Below are 24466 nucleotides of genomic sequence, written 5' to 3' on the forward strand. Positions count from 1 at the left end.
TGGTTAATGTGTACCTCTGCTCTGAGAGTGATGCAATATTATGTATTATAGCGAGAGGTCAACTCATGTCGGGAGAGGAAAGAGTAGCAATCTTACTGCCACACCTCCGGCCCTGCATTATCAGCCCCTACATTGTTCAACGCAATTCACATTACATCACTACATAGTTGGAATATAGGAACATAGGAACAGGAGGAGGCCATTCAGCCCCTCGAGCCTGCTTCACTATTCAATCAGATCATGGCTGATCTGTATCTTAACTCCATCTACCCGCCTCGGTTCTGTAACCTTAATACCCTTGGCTAGCAAAAATCTACCAATCTCAGTTTTGAAATTTTCAGTTGCCTTCACAGCTTTTTTGGGGGAGAGAGTTCCAGATTTCCACTATCCTTTGTGTGAAGAAGTGCTTCCTGACATCACCCCTGAGTGGCCCAGCTCTCACTTTAAGTTTATACCCCCTTGTTCTGGACTCTCCCACCAGAGGAAATAGTTTCTCTCTATCTACCCTATCAAATCCTTTAATCATCTTAAACACCACAATTAGATTACCCCTTAATCTTCTATACTCAAGGGAATACAGGCCTAGTCTATGCAACCTGACCTTGTAATTTAACCCTTTTAGCCTGTCCTCTCCAACCTTCCCAGAACCAGCAGAATGCTTTTAAAGTGAGTCATTAAAAAGTATAAAGGGAACAGCAGCAGAGGTATCAATATCGATAACTTTAATCCTGTGCATATGACAGTATTTTGTTTCTCTTCAATAAAAGGTGTGGTTAAATTGTGATTATAAGAGAAACAGTACCATTAAATTTGAGGCTGCTAAACCGTCCCCATCCCCGGCGGGAGCAGGTTTTCTGGGGTGCCTCTGGCTGCTGGTTTCTGGAGGCTGCGGAGATGAATGGTCGTGTTGGACCACTCACGCAGGCCAGCAAGGTGATTTTGCCTGCACAGTCCATCTCCTAACAGCGGAGAAAGTCCCATGTAGATTCACCATGTTGAAAAGACGGTCAGAACCTCTCAACAGCCACACATACAGAAATCGTCCCATTGTTGCTTAATCCACCTCACAATGTAAATGGGGCAGATTCAGCAACAAGTGAGCCATTGGAATTCATTCTTATTCTAAATGGGATATAATCCTGTGGTACTCATGGAACTGGATTCTGTCACTGTATAAAGCTCACGGCCCATGGGTTTGACATTAATACTTGTGTTATACTTCATTTTTATCTTATTTGAATGCCACATCCACATAATTCTATCAGCAAACAGTGTGTTAGCTGTGGCTCAGTGATAGCACTCTTACCTCTGAGGTAGAATGGGTACAAATCCCACTCCAGAGCCTTGTGCCCAAAATCCAGGCTGACACTCCAGTGCAGTACTGAGGGAGTGCTGCACTGTCGGATGTGTTGCCTTTTGGATGAGACAGTAAACTGAGGCCCCATCTTCCCTCTCAAGTGGATGTAAAAGATGCTATGGCAATTTTCAAAGAACAGGGGAGTTCTCCCAGTGTGCTGGCCAATATTTAACCCTCAAGCAACATCATTAAACAGATTATCTAGTCATTTATCTCATTGCTGTTTGTGGGATCTTGCTGTGCGCAACTCGGCTGCTGCGTTTCCTACATTACAACAGTGACTACACTTCAAAAAGTACCTCATTGGCTGTAAAGCGGTTTGGGATGTCCTGAGGTGGTGAAAGGTGCTAGATGAATGCAAATCTACAGGTCTGCAAGGTGGCGTTCTCATTTCGATCGTGTCAACAGCAGCACAGCACCAAGAATCTACTATGCATCCAATATAAATTGAATTTACATCGATAAATTTATTCTCAGTCTGTTCCTGCAAAATTACTATCACATTTTATTTCGGATAATTGTAACTAAGAACAGTTACTTACTTCTGTCCTTTCCAGGTTATTATTTTGGTGAATTCCATGTAATCGTTTTTGCCAGTGTTGAATACATATTCCCCATCATTTGTTCCATTCATCTGAAAATGTATTAAATGCTGTCATTAGTTTCAACATGGACCACGACTCTGGCTGTTCCCCTTCCCTCCACAGAATGTCCTGCACCTGTTCACTGATATCCTTCACCCTGGCACCAGGGAGGCAACACATCGGCAGTTGCAGAAACGCCTGTCTATCCCCCTGACTATCGAATCCCCGATAACAACTACATTTCTACACTTCACTGTGCCCCTCGTGCAGTCCTTTGCCCCACGGTACCGTGGATATTCTCTAGACTACACTCCCCCCGAGGTGCCGTCACCCTCGCTGGTAACCTGCGGAGGATTCCTGCACAGCCTGCCCGGATGGCCACCCACTTACTATCCTCCTGTACTCTCTGTATCTGCGGGGCTTCGGTAAACAATATACACCACCCTCCAGTTCCCACACTACACAGGAGCAATGTCACAGGAGTTTTACTAGTGATTATTAAACTCCCTGGTAAAAGCAATAACTATTTTTATTCCACTGATTTATTTTGGGTTGTTTGAAACCTGCTCCAATGCGCAGGTTACTCACTCCATAGAAAAGTCCAAATCGGCAGTCTTTGATAAAGCTTGGCAGCAGTTTATGACCAAGTTTCAGTATTGGATCCTCATAACCCCACAGCAATTCATCCACACTGCGAGTATGAAAGAGTGTTCTGCTCCTCAAGGTAAATAAAATTGACGCGCCGATTTTCTTGACCATCCCACTGTACTTTAGCATTCGCAGCAGAGCCTGGAAAAGGAAATGGGGAAAGTGTTTTGATTGCACAGTGTTCAGTTCCATTCGCAACCCCTCAGATAATGAAGCAGTCCGAGCCCGCATGCAGCAAGACCTGGACAACATCCAGGCTTGGGCTCATAAGTGGCAAGTAACATTCGTGCCAGACAAGTGCCAGGCAATGACCATCTCCAACAAGAGAGAGTCTAACCACCTCCCCTTGACATTCAATGGCATTACCATCACCGAATCCCCCACCATCAACATCCTGGGGGTCACCATTGACCAGAAATTTAACTGGACCAGCCATATAAATACTCTGGCTACAAGAGCAAGTCAGAGGCTGAGTATTCTGCAGCGAGTGACTCACCTTCTGACTCCCCAAAGCCTTTCCACCATCTACGAGGCACAAGTCAGGAGTGTGATGGAATACTCTCCGCTTGCCTGGATGGGTGCAGCTCCAACAACACTCAAGAAGCTCGACACCATCCAGGACAAAGCAGCCCGCTTGATAGGCACCCCATCCACCACCCTAAACATTCACTCCCTTCACCACCGGCGCACAGTGGCTGCAGTGTGTACCATCCACAGGATGCACTGCAGCAACTCGCCAAGGCTTCTTCGACGGCGCCTCCCAAACCCGCGACCTCTACCACCTACAAGGACAAGAGCAGCAGGTACATGGGAACAACACCACCTGCACGTTCCCCTCCAAGTCACACACCATCACGACTTGGAAATATATCACCATTCCTTCATCGTCGCTGGGTCAAAATCCTGGAACTCCCTTCCTAACAGCACTGTGGGAGAACCTTCACCACAGGGACTGCAACAGTTCAAGAAGGCGGCTCACCACCACCTTCTCAAGGGCAATTAGGGATCAGCAATAAATGCCAGCCTCGCCAGCGACACCCACATCCCATGAACGAATAAATAAAAAAAATCACAGCCCTTATATTGGGGTAAAACTCCAATCCCATCTAAACAATGTGCCCAAATAAGTCTGAGAAAACAGTATGAGGAAATTAATGTGTGGGCTTCAACTCTGTGTTATAGGAATATGGGAGCTAGCACATGATAGTCTCCTGCTGATGGTCAATAGAAAGGGGTTTTGGGTCAAAAAGTGGCTTTATGGGCCTGAAACAAGTACAAAATGAACAATTCCTGGAAAATATTTGACTACAGGAACAGTAAGGGCCAGTAACCGCTCATGCCAGGAGGAACACTCAAAACATTAATGCATTCTGAAGTACTTTTTTTTATCCCATTCTCACCCTTATACTCGTATTTCTTGGACTGATCATGTGCCGTAGACACTAATTATCATACACATTATATAAATAAATTATATTACTTACAATAAATGGAATGTTGATTGTTGTAACGGAGTCATTTTTCGGGTCTCCTACTGACATCAGTGGTTCGAATATGAAGGTTCTGGGAGTAACAGCTGATATCGTGGCATTGTCAAATAATGATACGTTAGTTCTGTGCCTGATCTCCCTGTTTGAAATGAGATTGGTTGGGGGCTGTTAGATCACACTAGGTCATGCGAGAAAAGTTAAAAGCTTTGAATGTGTGAATACAAGGAACACAGAGGCAGTACTGGACCTTCCACTCATTGCAATCTAAAGGCGGCATCAGTCCTTAAGGCCACATCGTATTACCCCAGATATCGAAGGTGACATCATCATTCAGATCACAATGATAGGAATTGTATTCACAATTCCCCATGTGGAGCAAATTATGTTTTGCATACTTCAAAATCATAAACTCATGTATAAAGAATGCATTTAAGGGGAAGATAGATAAATATATGAGGGAGAGAGGAATTGGATATGCTGATAGGGTTAGATGAAGAGGAGTGGGAGGAGGCCCCTACAGAGCATAAACAAAAGCATTGACCTGTTGGGCCGAATGGCCTGTTTCTGTGCTGTAACAGTCTGTGTAATTCTATGTAGAATGCAATTCTGATTTTGCTACACTAACACAGACAAAAAATTGCCTTGTGGTGAGATGCCTTGTTTCGTGCAGGTATGTCAAGCAGAGACTGGATGCTTGCTCAAAGGGAGAGAGAGAGATCCCAGGCCATTAATTCTCACATACCTTTCAATGATCAGTTACAGAATGACATTGGCAGATACCCAAGAATAGATCATAAGGCCATAAATATAGTGAAGATGGATGAGTCCCCCAAAGACCCAGTAATTTTTGTTAGGCAAGAGTATTAATGGCTACGGTAGTAAGACGGGTGGAAGGAGTTAAGATACAGATCAGACATGGTCTAATTGAATGGCGGAACAGGCTCGAGGGGCTGAATGACCTCTTCCTGTTCCTGCTCCTATGTTCCTAATTTTGCGAACCCTAGGCATTAGCTGTTCTCAGCAGGGGCAGAGGGAGTGGTGAGTGTACTCCAACTGGTCTCAATACCTCAGGATTGGGATTGGGAAAAACCAGCCCACGACCTTGTCCAGGGACCGCTGCTGGAAAGTGTGTATCTGTGGACAATAAAGTGAGGACAGGATAGGCTCAGCAGTGAGGTCCCTGTGGGTAAAGAGTCTTGGGCCCAGACTAAGATCAACACGCTCCAAAGAGAAATAAATGGGCAAAGAAAAAAGGGAAGGAATTGAAAATTAAATAATTTGCAAAAAATGAATTAGAAAAGGATGAACTGGCAACAGAGCTGGATATTCAAGCAGATACAGTGCACACGGTTAAAACACAAAACCACTGACTTTCCAGACCTAGCACAAAGTGACGGGGACCTTGATGGCAGTGAGTGAAGAACTCGGAAAATACTATTTTATGAGATTGGGCGATTCAAATCTTTACTGTGAGCTCCTGCCCTATACTGTCTGGATCTTTTGCCAATTATCTTAAATCTGTGTCCTCTGGTTACCGACCCTCCTACCAGTGGAAACAGTTTCTACTTATTTACTCTATCAAAACCCCTCATAATTAAACCTCCCCGTAACCTTCTCTGCTCTAAGGAGAACAATCCCAGCTTCTCCAGTCTCTCCACGCAATTGACGTCCCTCATCCCTGGTACCATTCTAGTAAATCTCTTCTGCACCCTCTCCAAGGCCTTGACGTCCTTCCGAAAGTGTGGAGCCCAGAATTGAACACAATACTCCAGCGGAGGCCTAAACCAGTGTTTTATAAAGGTTCAGGATAACTTCCTTGCTTTTGTACTCTACACCTCTATTTATAAAGCCCAGGATCCCATATGCTTTTTTAACAGCCTTCTCAACTTGTTTTGCCACCTTCGAAGATTTGTGTACACACACCCCCAGGTCTCTCTGGTCCTGCACCCCTTTTAAAATATCACTGCTAATTAATTTTAAAAGTAGTATATTTTTCCACTCACCACTCCTGCTCTTCTTCCCCAGTAAAAGTTATATTTTTTGTGTATAGCGGTTCAAACTCTCACTACAGCAGTAACTGGAACAAAATATAATTGATGCTAATGCAAAATATAATGAAACAGGGACCACAGAGTAATGGGTAAGTGGGAATGTTACAATGTGGCAGCTGAAGTGAAGATAAATTGCTTTACTTAACTTCATTGTGCTGCTACAATATAACACCCTCCCACATACCCATTACTCCATGATTCCAGTGGAGTTAATTAAAGCATTTCATCTTCATGGGGCTCTGTAACTGTACGTAAACAAACAGAGAAAGGTTTGCCAAAGATATGATGACATTAATCTTGTCAAATACATTACTGTGCCATATGCGGATTCTAGAATTGTAGAACTTCTCCTCCTAAAACAAGATAAAAAGCTCGACCAAACATTTTCAAAAGGCACTGGTCCAGAAACTTGGCTGTGCGGTGCCCATTTTTTGGGGGCTAAATCTCCAATATGGAGGGCAGGAAGCCCACCCTGGGACCTTTCATGAATTGCAAAGGGTTTCACTCCACTAACGTACAGTTTGTATGTGACCACGCCAAGAGAAATTTGCAAGTCTGTGCCCACTTCCCAGACAGCTGCTATGATTCATTTGTCTTTTTTTTTATTCGTTCATGGGGTGTGGGCGTCGCTGGCGAGGCCGGCATTTATTGCCCATCCCTAATTGCCCTTGAGAAGGTGGTGGTGAGCCGCCTTCTTGAACCGCTGCAGTCCGTGTGGTGAAGGTTCTCCCACAGTGCTGTTAGGAAGGGAGTTCCAGGATTTTGACCCAGCGACGATGAAGGAACGGCGATATATTTCCAAGTTGGGATGGTGTGTGACTTGGAGAGGAATGTACAGGTGGCGTTGTTCCCATGTACCTGCTGCCCTTGTCCTTCTAGGTGGTAGAGGTCGTGGGTTTGGGAGGTGCTGTCGAAGAAGCCTTGGCGAGTTGCTGCAGTGCATCCTGTGGATGGTACACACTGCAGCCACTGTGCGCCGGTGGTGAAGGGAGTGAATGTTTAGGATGGTGGATGGGGTGCCAATCAAGCGGGCTGCTTTATCTTGTATTGTGTCGAGCTTCTTGAGTGTTGTTGGAGCTGCACTCATCCAGGCAAGTGGAGAGTATTCCATCACACTCCTGACTTGTCAAATATCCCCCCACTGTTCCAACCTGGCACGGATGTTCAGGGATGCCTGCTCCAGGACAAAGGCTAATGAAACTGCTTAACAGTCCCACCACACCTCAGCAGATCAGGTACAACGACAGCTGTACCACCGCAAGGAGAGTCATCGAGTTCACCACTGGGCTCTTAAGCAACGCTTCAGGTGCCTTGATAGGTGGAGGGTGCTCGTAGAATTATGGTCTGGCCAGAATGTCTCGAATAATAGTGGACTGCTACGCCCTACACAACATTGCCAAACAGAAAGGATTGGTGCTGCAGGAGTCAGGTGAGTATGAAAATTCATCCTCTGATGAGGAGCAGCTGGGCTCAGGTGAGGCAGAGTTGAGGCAGAGGTAAAGTGGCCAGCAAGTTACCGTGCGAGTAGAGAAGCAAAGGATTCTCTTACTGAGCAAGACTTCAGGTGGGCAGCTTGTTCCCTTCCGGTAAAGCTGAGAACAATGCCTCTTGCAGTCAGAGTCCTGGGGGGGTGGGGAGGAATTTTAACCCCCAAGGATGGGTGGGTTGGGGATGGTGGCAAGGTTAAAATTGGAAAAGTCTCAACTCAACGCCAATCCGCCCACTTCCATTTTTAAAAGAGATGCATTTGGCTGCGTGTGAGTAATGCACTCAATGGAGGCGGGTCGGTCATTATCACAGGCGGGTCAGTCATTATCACAGGCGGGTCAGTCATTATCACAGGCGGGTCAGTCATTATAAGAACATAAGAACATAAGAAATAGGAGCAGGAGTAGGCCAATCGGCCCCTCGAGCCTGCTCCGCCATTCAATAAGATCATGGCTGATCTGATCCGAACCTCAAATCTAAAGAACACAAGACGTAGGAGCAGGACCCGGCCACTCAGCCCCTGGGCCCACTCCGCCACCCACAGGGCCTTGACCGATCCGAACTCAGCTTCATGTCCAATTTCCTGCCCGCTCCCCGTAACTCCTAATTCCCTTTACTTCTAGGAAACTGTCTATTTCTGCTTTAAATTTATTTAATGATGTAGCTTCCACAGCTTCCTGGGGCAGCAAATTCCACAGACCTACTACCCTCTGAGTGAAGAAGTTTCTCCTCATCTCAGTTTTGAAAGAGCAGCCCCTTATTCTAAGATTATGCCCCCTAGTTCTAGTTTCACTCATCCTTGGGAACATCCTTACCGCATCCACCCGATCAAGCCCCTTCACAATCTTATATGTTTCAATAAGATCGCCTCTCATTCTTCTGAACTCCAATGAGTAGAGTCCCAATCTACTCAACCTCTCCTCATATGTCCACCCCCTCATCCCCGGGATTAACCGAGTGAACCTTCTTTGTACTGCCTCGAGAGCAAGTATGTCTTTTGTTAAATATGGACACCAAAACTGTATGCAGTATTCCAGGTGCGGTCTCACCAATACCTTATATAACTGCAGCAATACCTCCCTGTTTTTATATTCTATCCCCCTAGCAATAAAAGCCAACATTCCGTTGGCCTTCTTGATCACCTGTTGCACCTGCATACTAACTTTTTGATTTTCTTGCACTAGGACCCCCAGATCCCTTTGTACTGCGGTACTTTCCAGTTTCTCACCATTAAGATAATAACTTGCTCTCTGATTTTTCCTGCCAAAGTGCATAACCTCACATTTTCCAATATTGTGTTGCATCTGCCAAATCTGCGCCCACTCACGCAGCCTGTCTATATCCCCCTGTAAGTTTTTTATGTCCTTCTCACTCTCTACTTTCCCTCCCATCTTTGTACCATCTGCAAACTTTGATATGTTACACTCGGTCCCCTCCTCCAAATCATTAATATAGATTGTAAAGAGTTGGGGACCCAGCACCGACCCCTGCGGAACACCACTGGCTACTGGTTGCCAGTCCGAGAATGAACCATTTATCCCAACTCTCTGCTTCCTGTTAGATAACCAATCCTCCATCTATGCCAGAATATTACCCCCAATCCAGTGATTCTTTATCTTGAGCAATAATCTTTTATGTGGCACCTTGTCGAATGCCTTCTGGAAGTCTAAATACACTACGTCCACTGGTTCCCCTTTATCCACCCTGTACGTTATGTCCTCAAAGAACTCAAGCAAATTTGTCAGACATGACTTCCCCTTCGTAAAGCTATGCTGACTTTGTCCTATTAAATTGTGTTTATCCAAATATTCTGCTACTGTCTCGTTAATAATAGACTCCAAAATTTTACCCACCACAGATGTTAGGCTAACTGGTCTATAATTTCCAGCCTTCTGCCTACTACCCTTTTTAAATAACGGTGTTACATTAGCAGTTTTCCAATCTGCCGGGACCTATGCCGAGTCCAGAGAATTTTGGAAAATTATTACCAAAGCATCCACAATCCCTACTGCCACTTCCCTCAAGACCCTAGGATGTAAGCCATCAGGTCCAGGGGATTTATCCGCCTTGAGTCCCATTAATTTACTGAGTACCAATTCCTTAGTGATTTTAATCGTATTTAGCTCCTACCCCCACCCCCCTCCCCCAGAGCCCCCTGTTTGTTCAGCGTTGGGATATTCTTAGTGTCCTCTACCGTAAAGACTGAAACAAAATATTTGTTCAGCATTTTTGCCATCTCCATGTTTCCCACCGTTAATTTCCCGGTCTCATCCTCTAACGGACCTACGTTTGCCTTAGCCACCCTTTTTCTTTTTATATAGCTGTAGAAACTCTTGCTATCTGTTTTTATATTTTTTGCTAATTTATTTTCATAATCTAACTTCCCTTTCTTAATCAATCCTTTAGTTACTTTTTGCTGTCTTTTGAAGACTTCCCAATCTTCTATCCTCCCACTAAGTTTGGCTACCTTATATGTCCTTGTTTTTAGTCGGATACTATCCTTAATTTCTTTACTTTGCCACGGATGGCTGTCATTTCTTTTACAACCTTTTTTCCTCAGTGGAATATATATTTTTTGAAAGTTGTAAAATAACTCCTTGAATGAACACCACTGTTCATGTACCGTCTTACCCTTTAATCTATTTTCCCAGTCCACTTTAATCAATTCCGCTCTCATACCATCATAGTCTCCTTTATTCAAGCTCAGTACGCTTGTTTGAGAACCAACCTTCTCACCCTCTAATTGGATATGGAATGTAACCATGTTGTGGTCACTCATTCCAAGGGGATCCTCAACTAGGACATTATTAATTAACCCTGGCTCATTACACAGGACCAGCTCCAAGGTTGCTTGCCCCCTTGTAGGTTCAGTTACATACTGCTCAAGAAATCCATCCCTAATACACTCAATAAACTCTTCCTCATGGCTGCCCTGCCCAATTTGATTTGTCCAGTTAATATGATAGTTAAAATCCCCCATAATTATAGCTGTTCCCTTATTACATGCCCCGACTATTTCCTGATTAATACTTCTTCCAGCAGAGTTGCAACTATTAGGAGGCCTATATACTACGCCCACTAGTGTTTTTTTCCCCTTATTATTCCTTATCTCTACCCAAACTGTTTCATTATCCTGATCCTTTGTCCCAATATCATTTCTCTGTATTACAGTGATTCCTTCCTTTATTAACATAGCCACCCCACCTCCCCTTCCTTCCTGCCTGTCCTTCCTGATTGTTAAATACCCTGGCATGTTTAATTCCCAGTCGTTGTCACCCTGCAGCCATGTTTCTGTAATGGCCACAAGATCATATCCATACGTAGTTATTTGTGCCGTTAACTTGTCCATTTTGTTATGAATGCTATGTGCATTCAGATAAAGAACTTTCAAATATGTTTTGTGACACTTAGTTCCTGCTTTTTCCTTTTTTAACACTTTACCTTTTACTCCACACCTTCTGTCCCTTCCTGATACGCTTTCCTCTCTCTCCCTGCTCAGGTTCCCAACCCCCTGCCACTTTAGTTTAAACCCTCCCCAACAGCACTAGCAAACACTCCTCCTCGGACAGCGGTCCCGGCCCTGCCCAGGTGCAGACCATCCGGTTTGTACTGGTCCCACCTCCCCCAGAACCGTTTCCAGTGTCCCAGGAATTTGAATCCCTCCTCCTTGCACCATTCCTCTAGCCACGTATTCATTTGAAATATCCTCCTATTTCTACTCTGACTAGCACGTGGCACTGGTAGCAATCCTGAGATTACTACCTTTGAGGTCCTATTTTTTAATTTACCTCCTGACTCCCTATATTCTGCTTTTAGGACCTCATCCCCTTTTTCACCTATATCGTTGGTGCCTATGTGCACCACGACAGCTGGCTGTTCACCCTCCCCCTCCAAATGTTCTGTAGCCGCTCCGAGACGTCCTTGATCCTTGCACCAGGGAGGCAACACACCATCCTGGAGTCTCGGTTGCGGCCGCAGAAACGCCTGTCTATTCCCCTTACAATTATTACAGGCGGGTCTATCATTATCACAGGGGTCGATCGTTATCACACGGGTCGATCGTTATCACAGGCGGGTCGATCGTTATCACACGGGTCGATCGTTATCACACGCAGGTCGATCATTATCACACGCGGGTCGATCGTTATCACAGGCGGGTCTATCGTTATCACAGGCGGGTCTATCGTTATCACAGGCGGGTCGATCATTATCACACGCAGGTCGATCATTATCACACGCGGGTCGATCGTTATCACACGGGTCTATCGTTATCACAGGCGGGTCTATCGTTATCACAGGCGGGTCTATCGTTATCACACGGGTCGATCATTATCACAGGCGGGTCGATCATTATCACACGGGTCGATCGTTATCACACGGGTCGATCGTTATCACACTCGGGTCGATCGTTATCACAGGCGGGTCGATCATTATCACACGGGTCGATCGTTATCACACGGGTCGATCATTATCACAGGCGGGTCGATCATTATCACACGGGTCGATCGTTATCACACGGGTCGATCGTTATCACAGGCGGGTCTATCATTATCACACGGGTCGATCATTATCACAGGCGGGTCTATCATTATCACACGGGTCGATCATTTTCACACGGGTCGATCATTATCACACGGGGCGATCATTATCATAGGCAGGTCGATCATTATCACAGGGGTCGATCATTATCACACGCAGGTCGATCATTATCACACGCAGGTCGATCATTATCACAGGCAGGTCGATCATTATCACACGGGTCGATCATTATCACACGGGTCGATCATTATCACACGGGTCGATCATTATCATAGGCAGGTCGATCATTATCACACGGGTCGATCATTATCATAGGGGTCGATCATTATCACAGGGGTCGATCATTTTCACAGGGGTCGATCATTATCACAGGGGTCGATCATTATCACACGGGTCGATCATTATCATAGGCAGGTCGATCATTATCACACGGGTCGATCATTATCACACGGGTCGATCATTATCTCACGGGTCGATCATTATCACACGCAGGTCGATCATTATCACACGGGTCGATCATTATCACACGGGTCGATCATTATCACAGGGGTCGATCATTATCACACGGGTCGATCATTATCACACGCAGGTCGATCATTATCACAGGCAGGTCGATCATTATCACAGGGGTCGATCATTATCACACGGTTCGATCATTATCACACGCAGTTCGATCATTATCACACGCAGTTCGATCATTATCACAGGCAGGTCGATCGTTATCATAGGCAGGTCGATCGTTATCACAGGGGTCGATCATTATCACACGGGTCGATCATTATCACACGCAGGTCGATCATTATCACACGGGTCGATCATTATCACAGGGGTCGATCATTATCACACGGGTCGATTATTATCACAGTCGGGTCGATCGTTATCACAGTCGGGTCGATCGTTATCACAGTCGGGTCGATCGTTATCACAGTCGGGTCGATCGTTATCACAGTCGGGTCGATCGTTATCACATGCTAATGAGGCATTTGAATTTAAGGCCTCCAGCATGGGTTTCCAGGAAACTCGCCAGTGAAATGGAGGTGAGATCGATCGGCACTTCATGGTTGTGTTTAAAGTTCTGATTGTCCGATATGAATAAAGACTCAGAGCTCACAGTTGCTTTGTCATTTCCCTTTTTGCAGCGAGTTCTTGTGATCATAGATGTGTTTCAGAAGCTCAGAGGCAATTTCAAATGGACAAGATCAGGATTGGGGGCACCATGGATGTTTTCGATAGGACATCGGACGTGGAAAACAATCACCATCCACGGCAGTGACGTCATGCTCCAGTGGGATCTGGAGGTACACAAGAGAGAGGGGCACGAGAGAGAGAGGGGCACGAGAGAGAGAGGGGCACGAGAGAGAGAGGGGCACGAGAGAGAGAGGGGCACGAGAGAGAGAGGGGCACGAGAGAGAGAGGGGCACGAGAGAGAGAGGGGCACGAGAGAGAGAGGGGCACGAGAGAGAGAGGGGCACGAGAGAGAGAGGGGCACGAGAGAGAGAGGGGCACGAGAGAGAGAGGGGCACGAGAGAGAGAGGGGCACGAGAGAGAGAGGGGCACGAGAGAGAGGGGGGCACGAGAGAGAGTGGGGCACGAGAGAGAGTGGGGCACGAGAGAGAGTGGGGCACGAGAGAGAGTGGGGCACGAGAGAGAGTGGGGCACGAGAGAGAGTGGGGCACGAGAGAGAGAGGGGCACGAGAGAGAGAGGGGCACGAGAGAGAGAGGGGCACGAGAGAGAGAGGGGCACGAGAGAGAGAGGGGCACGAGAGAGAGAGGGGCACGAGAGAGAGTGGGGCACGAGAGAGAGTGGGGCACGAGAGAGAGTGGGGCACGAGAGAGAGTGGGGCACGAGAGAGAGTGGGGCACGAGAGAGAGTGGGGCACGAGAGAGAGTGGGGCACGAGAGAGAGTGGGGCACGAGAGAGAGTGGGGCACGAGAGAGAGTGGGGCACGAGAGAGAGAGGGGCACGAGAGAGAGAGGGGCACGAGAGAGAGGGGCATGAGAGAGAGGGGCACGAGAGAGAGGGGCACGAGAGAGAGGGGCACAAGAAAGAAGGGCACAACACAGACCTGGATGACACAGATCTGGAGAACAGAATGTAGAGCAGCAGAGAGGAGAGCAACAGAGGGGCTGAGGTCGAAGGACGCACTACCCACGTGAGAGGGTCTACAGACAGAGACTGAGCTTCCTGGACCTCTCTGAGAAGCAGTGCCAACACAGGTGCAGATTGAGTTGCTAGGTGGTCGCAGACATAAGAACTTAAGAAATAGGAGCAGGAGTAGGCTATACGGCCCCTCGAGCCTGCTCCACCATTCAATCAGATCAAGGCTGATCTTCGACCTCAACTCCACTTTCCCACCTGATTCCCACATCCCTTCATTCCCCTAGAGTCCAAAAATCTACCGATCTCAGTCTTGAACATATTCAGCCCTCTGGGGTAGAGAATTCCAAATATTCACGACCCAATGAGTGAAGAAATTCCTCCTCATCTCAGGCCTAAATGGCCAACCCCTTGTCCTGAGACTATGTCCCCCAGTTCTCAGCTCTCCACCCAAGGGAAACATCCTCTCAGCATCTACCCTGTCACGCCTCCTCAGAATCTTATATGTTTCAATGAGATCACCTCTCATTCTTCTAAACTCCAGAGAGTATAGGCCCATTCAACTCAATCTCTCCTCATAGGACAACCCTCTCATCCCAGGAATTAATCTAGTGAACCTTCATTGCACCGCCTCTAAGGCAAGTATGTCCTTCCTTAGATAAGGAGACCAAAACTGTACGCAGTATTCCAGGTGTGATCTCACCAAAGCCCTGTGTAATTGCAGTAAGACTTCCTTACTCTTGTACTCCAACCCCTTGCAATAAAGGCCAACATATCATTTGCTTTCCTAATTGCTTGCTGTACCTGCATGTTAACTTTCTGTGTTTCGTGTACAAGGAGACCCAAGTCTCTCTTAACACCAACATTTAATAGTTTCTCACCATTTAAAAAATATTCTGTTTTTCTATTCTTCCTACTGAAATGAATAACCTCACATTTCCCCACATTATACTCCATCTGCCACCTTCTTGCCCACTCACTTAACCTGTCTATATCCCTTTGCAGACTCTTTGTGTCCTCCTCACAGCTTACTTTCCTACCTAGCTTTGTAACATCACCAAACTTGGATACATTACACTCGGTCCCTTCATCTAAGTCATTAATATAGATTGTAAATATCTGAGGCCCCAGCACTGATCCTTGCGGCACCCCACTAGTTACAGCCTGCCAACCTGAAAATGACCCGTTTATCCTACTCTCTGTTTTCTGTCCGTTAACCAATCCTCTATCCATGCTAATATATTACCCTCCAACCCCATGAGCCCTTATCTTGTGTAACAACCTTTTATGTGGCACCTTATCAAATGTCTTTTGAAAATCCAAATACACTACATCCACTGGTTCCCCTTTATCTACCCTGCTAGTTACATCCTCAAAAAACTCTAATAAATTTGTCAAGCACAATTTCCCTTTCATAAAACCACGTTGACTCTGCCTAATCATATTATTGTAAACAATTTTACAACACCAAGTTATAGTCCAGCAATTTTATTTTAAATTCACAAGCTTTCGGAGATTTTCTCCTTCCTCAGGCAAATGCCTGAGGAAGGAGAAAATCTCCGAAAGCTTGTGAATTTAAAATAAAATTGCTGGACTATAACTTGGTGTTGTAAAATTGTTTACAATTGTCAACCCCAGTCCATCACCGGCATCTCCACATCATAATCATATTATGATTTTCTAAGTGCCCTGTTACCACTTCCTTAATAATGGATTCCAGCATTTTCCCGACGACTGATGTCAGGCTAACTGGCCTGTAGTTCCCTGTTTTCTCTCTCTCTCCTTTCTTGAATAGCAGGGTTACATTTGCTACCTTCCAATCCGCTGGGACCGTTCTAGAATCTCGGGAATTCTGGAAGATCACCTGCAGCCCCCTCGAGGAAGGGTTGCTCTCGGCTGGGCCTGGTGGCCACACATTACCCATTGTAATTAAAGTCACCACTGCCTTCAATTTCTTTGCCTTTGGCTCCTTGCAGGGCGCACCCGAAGACATCTCCAGGGTGTGTCAGTCACTGCTCATAAATGTATATGGCAGGTAATGGGTGGATTGTTTGCCAGGGCATCGAATTATATCAACTTCTCCTGTGATGACAATGACCGGAATGAGGGGGCAGTCGGTTTCGCCTCTCTGCCTGGCTTCCCACAGGAGCAGGGTGAGATCGATTGCTCACACGGGGCAATCCAAGGACCACCACAGCAACCAGGAGTTTTTATCAACCACAAGGGATTTCACTCCATCAACGCACAGCTGGTGTGAAACCACAAGGAGGGATTCATGCAGGTCTGCACCAAATTCCCTGGGAGTGGTCATGATGCTTTTATACTGCGGCAGTCCAACATTCCAGACCCCTTCCAACCAGGAGACACCAAGCGGCCGGCCTATTGGAGATAAGGGACACCCCCTTCAAACTTGGCTCATGACAGCTGTGAGGAATCCCACCAACGAGGCACAAAAGCGATTCCACGAGAGCCACATGCCCACCAGGTGTATCATTGAGCAAACCATCGGCATGTTGAAGATGTGCTTTAGGTGCCTGGGTAGGTCTGGGGGCACCCTTCAGTACTCGCCAGCGAGGGTGGACAGAATAATCATGGTGTGCTTCGTCCTTCACAACATAGCACAGCATCGAGGGTGACAGAAGGAGGAAGACAAAGGCACTCGTCAATCATTTTCTGATTGAAGGAGGAGGAGGAGGAAGACGAGCAATATGAAGATGGGGCACCCATCGCCAGACTAGCTGTGTACATTGGTGCCCGGGTTGCCAGGGATGCCCTAATAGCTCGAAGGATCAGCTGGTGATTCACACTGGAAAAAATTAAAATTAAAATACTCTGGCCCACTTCAACCACGACCTCCCCTCCAACTCCCCCACGCCCCACTAACTCCCCCACCCCCCCCCAACTCCCCCACCCCCCCCCACCAACTCCCCCACCCCCTCACCCCCCAACCCCACCCCCCCACCCCCCACCAACTCCTCCACCCCCTCACCCCCCAACTCCTCACCCCCGACCAGCTCCCCCACCCCCTCACCAACTCCCCCACCCCCTCACCCCCACCAACTCCCCCACCCCCCCCAACTCCCCCACCCCCTCACCCCCACCCCCTCACCCCCACCAACTCCCCCACCCCACCACCCCCACCAACTCCCCCACCCCACCACCCCCACCAACTCCCCCACCCCACCACCCCCACCAACTCCCCCACCCCCCCACCCCCACCAACTCCCCCACCCCCCCACCCCCCACCAACTCCCCCACCAACTCCCCCACCCCCCACCAATATGTTTGCATTCAATCATGAAGTAAATGAAAGGGTGAGTTCCCCCTCGGGACACAATAATGGCACCAGGGGGGAGTGGTGTAAATCAATATATTTTATGTGCCGTTATAAAAAAAGGAAACTTAACATAACATTTTGTCAAACATCCTCGTGCGTCCCCTCTGAACTACAGTTGCTTTAACTGGTATTCCCTGCCGCTCCTACATGGTGCAATCCCTGTGACTTCAGCGCAGGTAATGGCAGGTTTCTCAGATCCCTGCCCTGACTGCTGAGATGCTCTCGGCCGACCACCTCTGGGTTTTGGAGCCCGTGAGGGCCCCGCCAAAGACTGCTCCACCTGCACCTGTGCAGGGGCAGACTCGGCCATCAGGAGAGGAGGGTTGATGGGGGGTGGGCAGAGGACAACACGTGAGACATGGGGGTGCTTTTGGTAGAGTTCCCACTTCCATGTTTCCTTACCATCATCCGTCTCCCAGGCCAGGGCCACATCACTCCCACATCTCTGCTGGGGAGCAGCTTGGTGCAGATCAGTAATGTGTTGTAAGACCACGGATAAGGTATTTGTCATCCTGTTGAAGGAGGCAGACATCTCCTGCACTGCCGTGATCATGGCCTGAATGGACTCATTTGGGAGCCATGCTTGAAGCTCATTGGAGGCGGCCACTCTCTCCATGGCAGACATTCTCGCAATTACCTGTGACACCAATCCACTAGCGATGGAGCTGGACTCCTCCATCCTCTCCACTATTGTGGAGAGTGTACGTGGCACATTTTCCAGAACCTTACAAAAGCTGCAGCTGTACCTCAATCATTCTCATTCTCAACGATGGTCCCTCAGGGTTCAACATCTGTGTCCAGCTGAGCAGAGCTTGGAGAGGAGTGAGCCCTCGACGAGGACTCTCCACAGCTGCCCCTTCCACCAGTGTCTGCTCGTGATCACTTGTGAGTTGTGAATCACCAGGTGACAACCCAACTAACCGTGTAACTGGACCCACCGAAGTGCTGGTCCATGGCTGGATGTCATGTGACGGTGCACCCTCAGAAGGAAGGAGCTCCTCTGAGGAATCATCATCAGGCATGTCCACAGACTGTATGTCTATGAATAAAAGCCCTAGAAGACAAAGGAAACAGATATGAATTAGTCCTGGCAAAGTAACAATCTTGACAATCGCCATACTCAGGTTTCTCAGAGTTCAGTCATTGATGAAATAAAGTCAGCCTGTGTGCCAGAGATATTTTTAATTCTGTCACCAGGCATCCATGGATTCCCTGTCTCTCTATCTTCGATGGACAGGGATACCGATGTCCCACTTATCTCCATGGCCTCCTCCTCTGCATCTGTTATCTGGACTATTAGAGAAGGTCCATCTCCAGTTCTAATCCTCTCTCTTGTGATTTGCGCTCTCTTCTCCGACAAGGGGCGAAAGAACAGACCTGTGAGTGACTGACGGTCCCGTATTCACCCGATGGATGCAGTGCATTGGGTGAATTGACTGACAATGAAACGATGCATCAGAGGGTGACTATCAGACAGATGCATCACATTGCACCAGGATTGGGGAGAGTGGCAGCGGGGGATGGATAAATGGGGAGGTGAGGAAGTGCAAAGAAAGTGAAGGACGGGAGCTGCTGAAAGTGAAGTGGGTGTGAGGAGTGATGTGGTGGAGTAGGCGTGTCAGCACAGAGTGAGGGGGGAGGAGTGATGTGGTGGAGTAGGCGTGTCAGCACAGAGTGAGGGGGGAGGAGTGATGTGGTGGAGTAGGCGTGTCAGCACAGAGTGAGGGGGGAGGAGTGATGTGGTGGAGTAGGCGTGTCAGCACAGAGTGAGGGGGGAGGAGTGATGTGGTGGAGTAGGCGTGTCAGCACAGAGTGAGGGGGGAGGAGTGATGTGGTGGAGTAGGCGTGTCAGCACAGAGTGAGGGGGGAGGAGTGATGTGGTGGAGTAGGCGTGTCAGCACAGAGTGAGGGGGGAGGAGTGTGGTAGAACACAGGAGGCGGGTGAATCAGTAACTGTACTCACTGTTCCTGACCTGATGAGGTCATTAAACCGCTTCCTGCACTGCTCCTTCTGCTCACCTCCTCAGCCACCTCCAAACTTCTTGGTGAGAGCAGCAGGTTTCTTCCTCTCATTGCTGGGGAAGATTATCTCCCTCCTCTTCCTGACTGCACCCAGCAGTAAGTCAAGGGAAGCATCATTAAATCTGGGTGCTGGCCTTGTTCATCCTGAATCCATGTTCACTGACTCTCACCATCTCCCTCCAAAACCTCCTAATTCCATTTTTGCATTGGTCCTTTAAGAAGTCGATTTGAGATCGCATCATAGGGGTGTGCATCATGCCCGCTGTTCCAGCTTGGAGACATCAAACCCGGAAGGAAAAATTTAATAAGGCAATCAAGTTAAAATCGGACGCTCCGACCCATTGAATTTCGCTCTTGCAAGCCACTGGTGTCCCTCAAGCATCTCTTTAAATGGCTGAGCCCAGGAGGCCGGAATCTGTGTCCCACTCAGCAGAGTTAGGAGAGAACATTGTTGCGGAGAGTTGTCTCCTGGGCTGTCCCTGCCACCAATACCTGCTCTTGCTCACTTGTGCTGAGTGTTTCACCAGGTGCAGGCCCCGCTAACTCAATATCTCTGTCCCCCTGCCTGCCAATGTCTGCGTTGATGCTTGGGGGAGATGTAGTGAGTGACGGTGGGTCCTCAGGGGGATGTCCTCCTCTGAGGTGTCTTTAGCAGGTTCTTCAGGGGGGTTCTTGCTGCTGAGAAGGACCTAGAGGAAAGGGACAAGAGCTAGGATGGCAATGAGAGGCTGACCATTTGCACATGATGGACTCGGCCATTTAAAGAAATGCCAGAGGGACACCAGTGACTACATGAGGCATTGGAAGGCCTGCCAAAGGCTTCAACCACCAACCTTCAATCCGAGACTATGGAGGAGTCCACATCCTGCAACTGTGGGGTTACCATGCTGATTGAGGTCTTCAATTGGGCTGAAGGTGTACATGCTGATGGTGCATGAAAGGGTCCAAGTGATGCCCAGTCACCATGCTCAGCAGACCCATCAACCCATCAACCCTGTGTCTCCAACGGTCATTGTTCTGGAAGCCCCACTCATTTCCAGTGCGTCTTGCCCCACCTGGGCAGGGTGTTGGGTGGTTAACCCCTCGGTCTTACTTCTTTCCCTTGTGTTGTGACCTCGCTTCTCCTACAGAAGCTGAGTAGAGAGTTATGAGTGGCTACTGAGAAGGCAAGTGGAGATGTGTGGGGCGTGTGTATGTAATGCATAAGCTGAGAGGGAAAAGAAGGAAGATGGTAGGAGAATGTGGATGCCTGGAGTGAGAAGTGAGTTTCTTGAGTGAGAATTGAGGAAGGAGTGCAGGTTCTGTAATTGAAAGCGAGTGAGAAGAGAATGGCATTAGTGGAAGCAGCGAAGGCAGCGAGCAGCTGATCTATGTAACTTAGGTGTGAGCAGGAGAGGTGGGAGAGTGTGTCCTTGTGATTGGTGGTGAGGGAAGTGATACAGGGATGGTCATTGGCCTGAATGGAGGAGGGAAGAGAGGGACTGTGAGCAGGTAAATGCTCGAGATGGGGAAAGGAGGAGGTGTACTGACCTTTACTGATCTAGTGATGTATTGAATCTCTTATGCCTCTGGGTCCAGGTCCTCGGGATGATGCTCCTGCTGCTAACTTCCTCTGTCACCTCCAACCAAACTCTCTTGCTGATGCTCTAAGCACCCTCTTGCCACTTTGTGGGAATAGCACTTCCCTCCTGACCCTCATTGCTGCAAGCAACACAGCCAGGGAGGCTCCAGAAAACCTGAGAGCAACCGTACCCCTCTTTGCTGTCATCTCCAAGAAGCACCAAAGAAATCCCTGAAGCCAAAAGCAGTCTTGAAATTGAGTGAATGTAACCTCCCTTTAAGAGGTACATTCACCCTTTAAATAGCAGCTCCGGACTCCCGCCAGAAACTGTGCCGTGTCGGTGGGCGGGTGGAATCTGCCGGCTGGCCGATCATAATCTAATGAGGCATGGCCATTAAAATTGGCCGGGTCTCACTTGCTTTCAGACCCCGAGTGCAGCCCCCTGATACACTAATACCTCACCGAGTTAAAACCAACCCCCACATCTTCAATGGAAGTACATTTTGGGTGATTTCCAGAATCATAGAATTATATAGAATTACATAGAATACACAGCCCAACTGGCCTGTGCCGTTGTTCATGCTCCACATGAGCCTCCTCCCTCCCTATTTTATCTAACCCTATCAACATATCCTTCAATTCCTTTCTCCCTCATGTGTTTATCGAGCTTCTCCTTAAATGCATCACCTCAACTACTCCTTGTGGTCGCAAGTTCCACATTCTTCAACATGTTTCTTCGACAGCACCTCCCAAACCCGTGACCTCTACCACCTAGAAGGACAAGGGCAGCAGGTACATGGGAACAACACCACCTGCACGTTCCCCTCCAAGTCACACACCATCCCGACTTGGAAATATATCGCCGTTCCTTCATCGTCGCTGGGTCAAAATCCTGGAACTCCCTTCCTAACAGCACTGTGGGAGAACCATCACCACACGGACTGCAGCGGTTCAAGAAGGCGGCTCACCACCACCTTCTCAAGGGCAATTAGGGATGGGCAATAAATGCCGGCCTCGCCAGCGACGCCCACATCCCATGAACGAATAAAAAAAAAAATTCTAACCGTTCTCTGGGTGAAGAAGTTTCTCCTGAATTCCCTATTGGATTTATTAGTGACCATCTTATATTTATGGCCCCTAGTTTTGGTCTCCCCCCACACTTTAAAGACCTCTATCTGGTCATCCCTCAGTCCCCTCTTTTCTAGAGAAAAGAGCCCCAGCCTGTTCAGCCTTGCCTGATAAGTATATCCTCTCAGTCCTGGTATTATCCTTGTGAATGTTTTTTGCACTTTCTCCAGTGCATAAAAGATCAATGTCATGAACTACATAATTGCCATTAAGAACTTTTCAAGGTACAACTCGACCATAACAGAATATAACACGTGTGGTCATTTATAAAAACAGAAATCTCTGAAAAATCAAGAGTAACTCTGTGTTTTAACAGATTGTAAGTATAATTATTAGAGTGTATTGAAACTAAATGGTACGATTCTAAAGAGAGTGCAGGAATGGAGAGACCTGGGTGTTTATATACATAAATCTTTGAAGGTGGCAGGACAAGTTGGGAAGGCTGTTAAAAAAGCACATGGGGTCCTGGGCTTTATTAATAGAGGCATAGAGTACAAAAGCAAGGAAGTTATGCTGAACCTTTATAAAACACTGGTTAGGCCTCAGCTGGAGTATTGTGTTGAAGCTGGGGTTGTTCTCCTTAGAACAGAGAAGGTTAAGGGGAGATTTGATAGAGGTGATAGATTCAAAATCATGAAGGGTTTTGACAGAGTAAATAAGGAGAAACTGTTTCCAGTGGCAGGAGGGTCGGTAACCAGAGGACACAGATTTAAGGTGATCGGCAAAAGAGCCAGAGGCGACATGAGGAAACATTTCTTTACAGAGTGAGTCATTATGATCTGGAATGCGCTGCCTGAAAGGGCGGTGGAAGCAGATTCAACAATAACTTTCAAAAGGCAATTGGATAAATACTTGAAGGGAAAAAATTTACAGGGATATGGGGAAAGAGCAGGGGAGTGGGACTAATCGGATTGCTCTTTCATAGAGCCGGCACAGGCACGATGGGCTGAATAGCCTCCTTTTGTGCTGGACCTACTATGATACCATGATAAAATGATATGATTGGACCTGTACTTATCAATACATCAAATTGATTGGTAATCTAACAGCAGTGAATGTGGTCAGGAGTGTAGCCCTTACTTGTACGTATATGGTCCAATTTGTCTCACGATGGGCCGCTCACCCTCAAGTATTTGTAATTGGTTTTCAACATGGAACATGAAGAACTGTAGGTACACAGAGGCAGGCGGGTCCTTCCAGTTCTTATATGCCTCGCTGTTCATCTTCAGCTTTGCTTGCTGCAGAGATAGGTTCAGAAACTTTAGAACAAAAATTGTACACTTTATATTATGGTCATCAATTCAATTGGAACTTCAATAGCTGTAGGATTTTCCAATATAAAATTTTATCCAATAATCTGATTGAAACATGGAATTTCCACAGCAGAAAATGCAGTTTCTAAGTGAGATAATCCCTGACAAATACATTTTCTTACTTTCTTTTTTTTCTGTCTGTCCTTGAACTAAAAGGGCAAGATGGTTAACGCTACAGACTTTCCCACCATCACACCAATCATTCTATTCTCATCCAAAAAAAAACACTCAGAGGATCATTATAACTTTGAGCAACAGTATAAAATGGGAGATGTCGGATCTTTGAAGATTTCTATTGAAGTCAATGAAAAGGAAGATGGGAGAGGTGTATAAGGGGCAGGGCACATGCGGGGCAGGGCATATAATGTGTGTAAAATTGGCAGGGTATAAAATGGGTGGAGTATGCAATGAGCAGGGTACATAGTGGGCGGGGTATATAATGGGCGGGGTATATAATGGGCGGGAGTAAATGGGAGAATGCATAATGTGCGGGTTGGATAATGAGGGAGTGTACAATCGGGGTATATAATGGGAGGGTGAATAATAGGTGGGGTGTATAATGGGTGGGGTACATAATGGGTGGGGTATATAATGGGTGGTGTTATATAAAGGACAGCATTTATAATGGGCAGAGTGTATATAATGGGTGGGTGTAGAATGGTGGGATGTGTAGCGGTCGGGGTGTAAACCGGTCAGGGTGGAAATAGGCAGGTTGTACAATGGGAGAGTGCATAATAGGCCGGGTATATAATGGGAGGGTGTATAATGGGTGGGTTGTATAATGGACAGGGTTTATAATGGGTAGGTGTATAATGGGAGGAGTGCATTATGGGAGAATGTATAGCAGGCG

The 24466-nt window shown here is 47.3% G+C and overlaps 1 protein-coding gene across 1 annotated transcript in view; it reads right to left on the reverse strand.

Moving 5' to 3' along the window:
* LOC137327046 (lysosome membrane protein 2-like) overlaps window positions 1-24466 on the reverse strand; it is an 83983-nt gene that overhangs the window by 25956 nt on the left and 33561 nt on the right. Inside the window, exons 2-5 of the mRNA XM_067992431.1 lie at window positions 23384-23541; window positions 4074-4218; window positions 2530-2730; window positions 1900-1991 (exon numbers count right to left, since the gene is read on the reverse strand). Of these exons, the coding sequence (XP_067848532.1) occupies window positions 1900-1991; window positions 2530-2730; window positions 4074-4218; window positions 23384-23541 (596 nt within the window). The remainder of the gene's footprint in view (window positions 1-1899; window positions 1992-2529; window positions 2731-4073; window positions 4219-23383; window positions 23542-24466) is intronic.

This window comes from Heptranchias perlo, chromosome 11 (genome assembly GCF_035084215.1).
Source record: "Heptranchias perlo isolate sHepPer1 chromosome 11, sHepPer1.hap1, whole genome shotgun sequence".
Taxonomy (NCBI): Eukaryota; Metazoa; Chordata; class Chondrichthyes; order Hexanchiformes; family Hexanchidae; genus Heptranchias; species Heptranchias perlo.